Source organism: Hylobates moloch, unplaced genomic scaffold (genome assembly GCF_009828535.3).
Source record: "Hylobates moloch isolate HMO894 unplaced genomic scaffold, HMol_V3 SCAFFOLD_22, whole genome shotgun sequence".
Lineage (NCBI taxonomy): Eukaryota > Metazoa > Chordata > Mammalia > Primates > Hylobatidae > Hylobates > Hylobates moloch.
The window spans coordinates 19,557,300-19,569,901 of NW_026652297.1; the positions used below are offsets into that span (position 1 = coordinate 19,557,300).

Consider the following 12,602-nt stretch of genomic DNA (forward strand, 5'->3'; position numbering starts at 1 on the left):
AGTTTTACATTTTAATATTCAATGTAAAAACCTAAGGTTATTTAGAATAAAAATGAAAACTGACTAGTACGTCCAAAGAGTACAAAATTTGAGTCATTTAAAGTTTTAAGTCATTGAGCCTTAAAATTAAGATAATCTTATATTAAGTGTCTAATGACCACAGAAGTCAAAGATAATTAACTGTAAACAACATTTGCTTTAGGAATTTAAGCCCATGCTAATAGCAATGGTTTACGAAGTAAACCATTAGAACAAACATGGGATAGACAAGGAGTAAGACGTGGCTGGCTCTATACTGACAGACCCAGTTCCCATCAACCTGTGTATCCAAAAGGGAAAATTCTCAGGAGTTCTAACAATGTGATTTCCAGCCTTCTTCCATCCAGATAACAAATAGCTGAGGATTGGTCAGAAACATCCTTCAACTCACAATACTATTTAGTCCACATTTCCATGAGCAGTCTTGCATCACACATCACTGCTATTTTTGCCTCATGTCTGTAGTAAGCAAAAGAATCTTCTAATCTAAGGTCAAAAGAGGGAGAGGCAAATAGTGGAGGTAGAAGGGTTGGGAGTGTTTTGAAATGACTGCAGTGCTAGTACCAGTCAAAATGTCCTATCTATTACAAACTTCAAACAGAAAACACAAGGCTATGTAAGAATAACTTAGAACACAATCAGTCTCTACTTAATCTTAGAGTGACAAATATAAGGAAAATCTACAAATGTAAAAATCATAAGACAACACCCCAAACACATGAAGGATATTAAGGAATTTGGAAGTTTACCCAAAAATTCTGTAATATGCTAGAAAATACCCATCAATCCTAGATCCCAGTAATAAATGACATAGATGCTGCCCAATCTTTACCTATCTCTTCTGGTTTCTTAGCCTCTACTCCCTACAATTATAAAGATACCTCTATATCAAAATGATCATTAAACATACCACGTAAAACCTAATAAATGCCTAAAAGTCATTTTTCAAATGTATTGTAAGGTGACATCATTATGACTATATAAAATAATTAGCTATTTTTATGGCTGAGAAGAAGTACAGTGGTGTGGGGAATGGGGATTACAAAGACACACGGAAAAAAGGCAGGACATAAACATAAAAAGGAATACAAAAAACCCTCTTAAGACACAGGTAATATAGCCCAAATAACAAATAATGATAAAGTATTAAGAATTTTTTATACATTTTTGATAAAGAGCTTTTTGATTAAAGCATTATGATAAGTTCAACTGACAGTAACTAGGATCTTTTTGGAGAGGATTTTTACTTGTTTATAGACTATTTTGTTGGTTTCACAGGCATATTTGGTGATGGGTCATGTGTGTAAGAATCAGACCTAGCAATCTGAAACTAGGCTTTTTATAAAGTTTTCATCCTTTTGTGAGATTTCCATCAAATGTACCTATCATAAACATATTTAATAGTCTCAGCCATAGCATTTAATGTGTATAACAACACTATCTTGTGTAAAATTCCATACTGACTTATGTTAAAATCACAATTTTGTGGTGTTTTTTGAAAGCACAGGCTTTCTAGTGATCAAAGAGAACAAGGTACTACGGTCTTCCATACATAGTGATACTATTTCCAGGAATCCTTCTGAAGTAGGGCACTCCATATATCTGACACATTCTTTTTTTGAGACAGAGTCTCGCTCTGTTGCCCAGGCTGGAATGCAGTGGCGCGATCTCGGCTCACTGCAAGCTCCGCCTCCCAGGTTCACGCCATTCCCCTGCCTCAGCCTCCCACGTAGCTGGGACTACAGGTGCCCGCCACCATGCCCAGCTAATTTTTTGTATTTTTTTAGTAGAGACGGGGTTTCACTGTGTTAGCCAGGATGGTCTCGATCTCCTGACCTTGTGATCCGCCCACCTCGGCCTCCCAAAGTGCTGGGACCACAGGCGTGAGCCACCACGCCTGGCCCTGACACATTCTTAAAGATGCAAGAAGGTCCAGTTAGTGGTCCAGTGGGTCATACCACTCACTTGGCTGAATGAATAGCTGCCTTGAATAATGCTTAGCCTGAAATGACCTATGCTAGACTAACCAGCTCCACCTGACCATGGGCAACATTTGTCCAAGCAAGAAGATTCCCCTAAAAGTGGAACCCTGATAGTCTACTAATGGAGTTCACAAACCTGCTGCAAATGATCTGATTCCAACTGGCATTCTACACTGGGTTACTACAGAACTAATAACAACTAGGTTAGAGATTACCTTAAGAGGCTGGGATAGTGACAAGAAATACATAATAAATCGTAGATGTAAGAACAACCATAGTTACTCAAAGTATAGGCTTCAGATTCAAAACAGCATGAACTTCAGGCTTATACAACAATATTACATTTCTCTCTAAGCTAGAATAATTCTATTCTTGTTAACCATGTTTTAGCTAAAAAGGAAATCTGATATTGTGAAACACTGTTCTAAAATCTACAGACGTTTCAGATATTTACATAAACATAAAACTAAGCCTACATTTTTGTCTGCACTTATTAATAGAAATCTTCACAGTATCTCCACATTATTCATAGTAATTTTTAAAAGGGGCTACTTTACATATGTTTTATTTACTGTTTCAATTACTTTGATCCAGATCACAACACCCCTTTTGTGGAGGAATGAGAAATTGTTTTAAAGGGAGGGGAGAGGAGGTCATGCCAACAATGAATAGAACCATTTTAATTCCTCAAAACAGACTCAAATAAAATAAGGTTAGGCGATAAATTCAGCAAACAAGTGTAGCATTTGGCTAAGGGAATCAGACACAGAAACCTGTGGAATTTTCTTCAAATGGTACATCATAGATCGACCTTTTAATTCTATACTTTTTTGTTTCATCTAGACTTAACTCTAATAGGCATTAAAACATAACAGTGTTATGAAACTATAAACTCTGGTCCAATTTTTTAATTGAAAAAATAAAAAAGCTTACTGCTGGATTTTATTTCTATTACTATGCTTTTTGTTTCCATCTGCTTCAGTTATCCTTAACATCATCAAATAAAAAACTAGATTTTCTTCATCTCACAACCTAAATCAAAGCAGTTCCTTAGTCCCACCACAGGCTTCCCTGAAGAGCTGTCTGTATCTGAAATTATTTGAAAAACAAAGAATAAGTTGTTCTGATGGGCATTACAACCCCCCAATAACGGTAGGTTTTACCACAAGACACCTTGATTTTTAAGCAATTAACATACCATTTTCATGTTGGCCAAGTAGAGTACTTACCTGAACAAAGGCAACTGTAACAACGATAAGTATTGCCTAAACAAAAGAAACAGGCTTTTAAATCAGACATTAACTTGATAAGTAACTGTTAACCGTATTTTATTTTTCTAACTATCCGCAGTCCCACAATAACAGATTTTAAACACTGAGATCAGCTGGAAAAGAAATCACAACTTTACCTTAAGGCCTGCGAGGGAAGAAGCTAACAGTTTACAGTGGCTTGCCATTACCAGGGCAGCTTCTCTAACTTTTTGATCTCAGGGCCCTTTTATGCTCTCACAAATTGAGGACCAGCTTTTGGTTAAGTGGGTTATATATACTGATATTTACCACATTAAATTTTTCAACTAGTCAGTTTTAATTTCTACTTATTAACTCATCGAAAAAAATTTAAACCTCATTACATGTTAACACAAATAACTTTATAAAAAATAAATTTTCCAAAAAAATTGTGAGAAAAATAGCAGTGTTTTCAATTTTTATATTTTAATATATGACTTTCTAGAAAGCTAGTATTCCATTTACTATAACATATTGTTCTGGCTAAAGTGTATGAAGAAAATCCAGCCCTATACAGATACGGTGGAAGAGGGAGGAGCATTTTTTCCTTTTTACTTTTTTTAGGGAGGAGTATTTTTTTTTTTTTTTGAGACGGAGTCTTGCTCTATTGCCCAGGCTGGAGTATAGGGGCACAATCTCAGCTCACTGCAAGCTCTGCCTCCGGGGTTCACGCCATTCTCCTGCCTCAGCCTCCCGAGTAGCTGGGACTACAGGTGCCCACCACCATGCCCAGCTAATTTTTTTTTGTATTTTTAGTAGAGACAGGGTTTCACCATGTTAGCCAGGATGGTCTCAATCTCCTGACCTTGTGATCCGCCCACCTCGGCCTCCCAAAGTGCTGGGATTACAGGTGTGAGCCTCCGTGCCCAGCCTAGGGAGGAGTATTTTAACGGCTTTTTCAGATGACTGTGGATATTCTTCTTAGCTACTACACTAAAACTCAAGTACTAGTTACTTAAAGGTAATCTGCAATGTAGAATATAAAACTGTATCAATGAACCTTTCATAATCTATTATATCAAAATCCATTGACCTATCTTGCATTTGAATGGATCTTTTACCATTTCAGATTTTGTAACGTCACGCATTGGTCTTCTGGGAAATATTGGTTCACTTGGTTATTCAAATATTCCCCAAGATTCCCCAAATCTTCCCCAAGGTTACCACATTTTGTAACAATTTTTTTTAAAAAACACACATTTGTTGAAATCACTACTGATCTAATTGGAATAAAGTCTTAAATACTGGGATGCTATCCAGCCCATAAGAGTGCATACAAATTTTCCAAAACCCTAATTATTGCTTGAAAACCTGAATTTTATCATTAGCAACAAATTCTGCCAGTTGTCTTTCCTTGGTCTGATTCGCTCATTTAACTCACTTTCAAAAATAAGAATCTGCTGGTTACCCAAGTCCTAACACCCATAGTTTGTCTATGAGTCAGTCTCTCAAGTACAAGGCTAGTTTGCCTCACAATTATCACCCTTCCTTGAGACAACCATTGTATTTCAATGTACAAAAAGTTTCATGCATACTTCCCATTTCATTACACAAATTATTATGAAGGTATGTACTCAAAGGTCAAGATTTAATAAAATTAATTTTTACTGCTTTATCAAGAACATTCTTAAGAAACATGAAAGAAAACAATGACTATTAACAAAGTTGGGTGCCATTACTTTGAAATGTGCTAAGGCTCTAACAGTTTCACCCGCCATTGCTTTTGTGCCATTAATGCCAAAAGTCTATAATTAAAAGATAAATAATGTTTTAGTATTATTAAAATGGTTGTGACCTCACATATCCCTTGAACAGGTCTCAGGGATTCCTGAGATACTGCAAGCAACAGTTCAAGAGCTGCAACTCTACAATAATATCTACAGTGTTCTTAAGCATAACGTAAGTGCTTTTACTTGCTACGAATTTTTTATACAACAATGAAACGGAGCAAGAAGGAAAAAGATGAGAAAACAGTTCAATAAAAGCTAGAATAACCTAGCTGGAAAGAATAAAATCACATATAGTAAATGTATGCTGTAAATACAGCATGCACTATAAGGAATATTTTTAATTTCACGTCAGGCTTTAGTTCACAACTAGTCAAAATATATTCTCAACTGCAAAGTGAAAGAAATTTAAAATTTAATCAGATAATTATAAAATTTCATATCTGTGAAAATTATCAGATTGCTAAAGAATTTTCATGTGTGCTAATCACAGACTTTTGAACACTACTCAAAATTACTGTAACTATAATAAAAGCAGAATTTGAGCCAGGCGCAGTGGCTCACACCTGTAATTTTGACACTTTGGGGAGGTCAAGGTGGGAGGATCGCTTGAAGCCAGGAGTTTAAGACCACCCTGGGCAACATAACAAGACCCTGTCTTTACAAAAAAAATTTGAAATTGCTGGGGGTGTTAGCATACACCTGCAGTCCCAACTACTCAGGATGCTGAGGCAGAAAATAGCTCGAGCCCAGGAGTTTGGGGCCGCAGTGAGTCATGACTATACCACTGCACTCTAGCCTGGGCAACAGAACAAGAAACTATCTCAACAAAAAGAATAAAATAAAAGCAGAATTTAGACACTGAAAAAAATCTGAGAGCATTTCTCAATTTATTTTCCAAAATAAAAACCAATCTCAATTTATACACTTACTCAACAAATTAAAAATATGTAATTTTTTTCTTACCACAGTGATACTGACGGCATCATCAAACTGATGCATTAAAACACTGATGACTGCAGAAGCCAGAAGCAGCATAATAAGGGGATTTTTAAACTGAAAGTAAAAACAAACAGCAATTCAACACAGTTTTGTACATGACAGTTCTCTCAGAAAAGGCTTTAAAAAAAAAAAATAAGAGCATGACTGGAAAATTACAAAAGTCTATACTCGGTTTATTTTATGTAAATCTTCAATTAACAAAAAAAGTGTTTATACTTAACTACATTTAAAAGCTTTGTAACAGTTTCTTTTCAGAAAAAAAAAAGAAAAATAGCAATACTTTAAGAATTAACCAATTCCTTATAGTATACAGCAATTTTTGGTATATTAATTTAAGAAATATAGCTGTTCTGAATTTCTACTGAGGCTAGAAAAAGCAGGAGAAGATGATTTTTAGCTAAAAATTTAGGCGAAATACTGAATAGAACACTGAGATTCAAACATTTCTCAAGTACATTGGTGTAGATTACAATTCTGTGGTTGACTCACATATCACAGAAAAATTCCCTCCTCTCCACAAAAGAAACTGAAGATTTTCCTCAAGGCTAGCTTTCCTGGATTCTATCTACCAGAGCAAATCATATCAAAGAAACAGGATTATAGCATCAACCTGATCAGAGAGTATTTAAATGACCTCACACTAGAGTCAACCCCAAATTCTTCCAGTTGGACATTCTATTCCTTGAAACTCTGATGTTAGAATTTCTTCCTCTGCTAAAGTGTTACATCACTGTCAAAGTTGCAAAGTAACTAGGCTAAAAAGAATCCATCCCACCAGAAAGCCCCAGCCCTTGGATACCATAGCTCTGAGGTTACATGCCACCACCTCCAAAGCCCCTTAATGGTTCCACTCCCTGGAAAAAGTCCCAATCCTGCTTCACATTGGAATCCTGTAAGAAACTTTTAACAATACCAACGCCCAGATTCACACCAAATTAATTAAATCAAAATCTTTAGGCATAAGGCCCAGGCTTTAGCATTTTTTAAGCACTCCCCAAGTGACTCTAATGAGGATTTTAAAAAAATAGTAAGTTAAACTGCCCTAACTAAATAACACTGCAACTGCAATATGGTTCAGGGCTGACCAACCACAAACCTGACTGAGTCAGAGTACCTAGGTTTGAATCCAGCTGCTGGCAACTGTGTGTCACCTTAATCTTTTTAAGCTCCAGATTCTTCATCTGGTAAAACAGAACCTTATACCAAAGAACTGTTATAAGGATTAACTAAGAATGTACATTAAAGCGCCATGTAAACCAAAAAACGTTCTTAAAAATGTTAGCTATTAACATCACACTTTGAGGGCAAGCCCCATGATCTTTTCTATTTTCCCCTGAAAAAGCTGTGCCACATTACTAAGCACACCACTTGATGGATGGCAGGCTGCTGAGGAGTAAAGAATCACCCAGTGCTTTATGATTATGATTACTATTTACTGTTATTTGTTTGGTTGTGCTTAACTACATTACAGGCACTATTTAAGTCTCACAGGAATCCCAAGGGGCAGGTGCTCTAGCTTTGATAACAGGATCTAGAAAGTAAAACTTAAATCATACTGCCTAGGGATAAGTCAAATCATTACAATTTATAAATCCAGAGTAAACTATGTCAATGCTTTCTGAAGTCTTTGGTAATGTGGGAATGTGGTAAGTATGAAAATACAAAGACACATATAAATAATATTCCATAAAAATAAGACAGATACACACAAGGTTCATCCAACCTTTAAAATTCCAGTGTTGCTACTTTAGACAAACTCATTCAAAAAATTAAGCCTGGCAAATTTAAGCTCATTAGCAGAAAAGGCACTTTAGAAAAGTTAAACATAGATCTTTTTAGAAAGACTGCAGGTTAAAAGGCACAGACATTTACTAAAAAGAAATTTTCAGCAAAAAATATTTGTTTAGCAAACCAACCTAATTACTTCAAAACTAATCATAGTAACCTGTAACTTTTTACATTAACGCAATCGTTATCAAGATAAAAACAGCCTAGAATAAGTCTTCCCTAAAATTTAGGATGAAAAAACATAAATAACTATCATCTACTGAGAGCTAACTATCTCCCGTAAGGTTATCATCACCATTTTATAGATAAGGCTCAGAGGATAATAAAGATGATACAACTGATAAGAAATGAAGGTGTAATTTGTACCCAGGCAGCCTGAGTTTAACTTACCTAACTTACTTTTTACTAGTTTTCTGAGCTGGCCATGATTACCTTAAAAAATATTGCCATTCCTATCATTTAAATAGTGTAGGTTTGATATTAGCAAAGGACACTACTGTCAACAGTATTATCTTTGTGTAATATATCCATATGGAAAATGTTGTCTTTAAGATTTACATACTAAAAATACAGGAATTCCAACCTAACAGTAAGCCCCAACAAATGAAAAATTTTAGGTAAAAAACATCTAAAAATTATTGCCTTTCTCTATAAACAGTATCACAAAAGTAAGCAACTACATAACAGAAGTCCATGTATTAATAAATTTCACAGTAGAAGAGGAATTAAAAGTATCTCACCTGAGAAATATACTTCTTCCACAGTGGCTCATCTTCACTAATATCAAATTCATTCCAGCCATGAAAGGCTCGCCTATGACTAACTTCACATTTGTTTAGACCATTCTGAAGATCAGCCTGTTAGAGTTTATACATGAAAGTTATTGAAAATGTTAGCACAGAAAAGAAAAACACAAAAAAGCACATAATATAATGTATGATCACATTTATAGAAACTACAACAGTCAAAACTAGTCCATTATGAGAGCAATCTATCAGTGGTTGCCTGGGGCCAGAATGACACATAGAGAGGGAGGGATTAATTACAAAGGGACATGGGGGAGCTTTCTGGAGTGATAAAAATGTTCTATCTTAATGGTGGTGGTGATTACATTTGTCAAAATGCAAATTGTACACTTTAAAAAAGTACATTGTATTTTATGTGAATTATATCTCAACAAAATTAATTTTTAAAAAATATGTAAACAAAAAGGCAGAGTTTACCAAACAAACAAAATTTAGGGAGAAAAATAAACAACACAATCAGCCACAAGACTTACAGAAAGCATAACAGTACATTTTAATTAGCTTTTTCCTTTTCATTGTTGTTTAGCTGTTTTCTAAAATTAGTTTCTCCCAAAGAACGTTCAATGGGCCATAAATGCCTTCCTTGTTCTCTGGGCCTATCAAAACCCTGAGGTTGGTATTAATTTATACTCTTGGACTGTGTAATTATTTCATGCTGAAATTTTGTGCTTCCTAAATTACTCAAAAGCAATGAAGTTAAGATGAACTTCTTCTTGGAACAGTTTATGTTCTATAAACACTACCTACATCCTTCAGTTATTCTCTCTTATGATTTAGTATTCTATTAAAGAATAAAATTATCTGTACTTCCAAAATAGTTGCCCTGACCAAAAGGTTATTATAACAGAGTCCAATAATGGAGCCTTTCAAAACAAACACATTACAAATAAGTGGTTTTAAAGTAGAGTATAAATACAATAACAACAACAACAACAAAAAAACCTAAAAAAGGATACCCATGTTTTTAATGCTATCACTAAGATATGTGACTGTTGAAGGAAAAATAAAAAATATTATCTTTTTCATGTTTCCATAGATACTACTTTTGAAAACCAGGAAGAGCCTACATAAGAATTTACAGATTATTTGCAGTTCTAAATTTGTACTTAGTTTTTACTTTACCTTAGAAAACCCTTATCAAAAAAAGATAAACTCCTACCACTATTTACGTTAATTATTTTCCTAATCCAACCAATCCTTACACAGCACTAATATAGTTCCTAGGAAAGCTATTATGTTCTAGAGCTACACTGTCCAATCAGGTAACCACTAAGCCACCTGTAGCTATTTAAATAAATTTAAATTAAATTAAAGTCAGTTTCTCCATCACACTAGCCACATTTCAAGTCATATAGTCATGTTTAATTCTGTCAAGTTTAACCCCATGTCAAGCCCAACAGTCCTGTTCAACTTGTGGCTACTATGCTGAATGGCACAGAGCAGAATATTTCTATCACTGAAGAAAATTAAATTAGACAGCACCGTTTTATAGAGTCTAAGTGACTGACTTTACACCATCGAGTCCCTTTCTCCCCACTAACCACTTACTTGGAGAATGCTTGCAACTTCACTGACTGGCAATTCACTTGCTTTTTTTGATGTCAATACAGGAATCATTGTCTCATTTTCACCATTAGGTATTTTTTGAAAACGTGCAACCTAGGAAGTAAAACCAAAGAAAAAGTATTTGAATATAGCAAACAAGAGTAATGCAGTCTAGAATAATAAAAATCCAAAAGTTCACAGCAACTAATTTTCCAGTTAGAAAAATATTTCAGACTAATTATGTATCTAGTCCTAATAGGAAAGACAATTTTATACTAACCACATGCTACTTCTCAAGAAATTACATTTCAAAAACTAAGCCATCGGTGCCCAGCTAGAACACAAAATTTTCACATTGAATGAAAAGCATGTTATTTCTCCACCAACATAAGAGTAAAAAGTAAAACAGATGTCCTGTCTAGCAGATCCTGATGATTACAAATAATCATAATCCTCTAAACTCATTATGTTTAACATGAAAGACAAAGTACAGCTAAGCTTTCTCCATTTTAACTACTCCTCTCAGTCAGTCAGCTCATAGCTGATCTACTCAGAAAAGACAACTGGCTACTCACTCTTTCAACGCACCATGACAAGTCAGACTTTAAGAGCTATTCACAAACTAGGAGAAAAACAAGAAGTAAAAGAGACCAGACAAGCAAAGGATGCACAGGTTAGTGAAGGGGAGCTGGGGGGAAGGGTGGGGAAGGCTGTGAACAAGCAGAGTTAGTCACGAGATAGTAGTAATCAAGGTACCTACTTGATGCAGCTTCATAATTATCTATATCTACAGAAAACTGTTTAACACAATTCTAGAAATAAATCCTCAATACAGACTTGTTTTGAGTCCTAAGCTGAGATTCTTTACAGACAAAAAGCTTTGAGTGAAAACAGAAGGGAGACAAAAGCTGCCCACTATTGAAACTTAAGAGACGAAAACACTTGAATTGCCACACATCCACTCGATTAAAATAATACTGAAACTAAAATTATCATCTTACTGCCAAGATACAAGTTTTTAAGCTTTCAGGTAAGATCTTTTCAACCTTGGATAATTAACGTTTTTAGGATAAAATGTTTCCCTAAAACTTTTAAAGCAGTATCTTTAAGCAAATGAAATCAAAGAAGATTCTACTACATTAGAGTGTCATTACAGAGGCCTGCACGCATAAAGGCTTTTTGCATTTACTCCAAAAAATGGTAAATTGCTGAGGAAAAAAAGTCTTCTCTCAGTATGACTGAGTTTCTGGAACAATCAAATTCATGTTTTCTAATCTTATTTATGTAAAAAGTACTGTTGGATGTTTAAATACTTTAAAACAAAGAGCAGTAGTATTTTTCAACTTTTAATGAGGAGATATTGGTCAATAAACATGAGGAAACTAGAGACAGATTACCTTTCTTTACTGCAAATTACTGAAATTATTGTATAGCATAATATTTTTACATAATTAAGAAATGTAAAAACTTAGAGGAAAGATTAGGAATTTTACAAAAGCCACACACATGTTTTAGAGCCACTGAAATGCTCTTATTTCAAATCTATAAAACAAACTAGGACAAAGGAAAGACTTCCTTGAACCATTCCTAAGTAAAACACTGGAGAAGACTCTCCCCAAAATGATTTAAATCTTAAAACAATGAGAATTGAAATAGATGACATAGTTATTTTATCTTGTGAGATCATAAAGCAAAATTAAGAAGAATCAAATATATTTACACTGCCTGCAGTGACAAACAGATCAATAAAATCTCTTATTTCTAAGATCCCCAAACCTCAGCTTCTTCATATATAACCTGGGGATAATATTGCTAAACAGAGATGTTTGAGGATTAAATACACTAACACAGCATTTGACTTACCACTAGTAAGAGCTCAAATGACAACTATTAATACTTTTCTTCCAACAAGGTCAATACAGACTAAACAAGGCGAGTAAAGTCAGTTCATGATAATTTCCTATTAATGTTTACTTTTCTATCAATATTATATTGGAAATTGCTAACTCTAGTATCCAGTATACAATATGACAGCCTTACTCATAAAATGTTCCTCAACTAATCCTTTGGTAGTTGGTACATAAAGAGGGTCTACATTTGAACACACTTTACATAAAACCCTTCGGGGGCATTCCATGGGCTCAAAGTAGCTGTAAATCTCCAGAGTAGGAAATGGTATTATTTCATATAATAAACAATAAAACACTAAAGGGGCATGATACTCTCTAAATACATAAAGGGCTGCTTTGAGATGCTCTCCAGCTGCAACCACACCTACACCTCAAGTGTGTTCACAAGTGGAGGAATACTAAGCAACAGAAAAGCAAGATGGTAAAGTCCATGCCAGAATGCCAGGCCATATTTAACTTTGTCATTCCTGGAATACATGAGTACTGCGTGGAGTAGAAGGTAGCAGAAACTCAT

At 34.8% G+C, this 12,602-nt stretch overlaps 1 protein-coding gene across 2 annotated transcripts in view; it reads right to left on the reverse strand.

Moving 5' to 3' along the window:
- ATP2C1 (ATPase secretory pathway Ca2+ transporting 1) overlaps positions 1-12,602 on the reverse strand; it is a 146,368-nt gene that overhangs the window by 62,283 nt on the left and 71,483 nt on the right. For both annotated transcript variants that reach the window (XM_032143745.3, XM_032143749.3), the window contains 4 exons: positions 10,182-10,292; positions 8,568-8,684; positions 6,004-6,093; positions 3,251-3,286 (listed from right to left, as the gene is read on the reverse strand). In XM_032143745.3, coding sequence (XP_031999636.2) covers positions 3,251-3,286; positions 6,004-6,093; positions 8,568-8,684; positions 10,182-10,292 — 354 coding nt within the window. The remainder of the gene's footprint in view (positions 1-3,250; positions 3,287-6,003; positions 6,094-8,567; positions 8,685-10,181; positions 10,293-12,602) is intronic.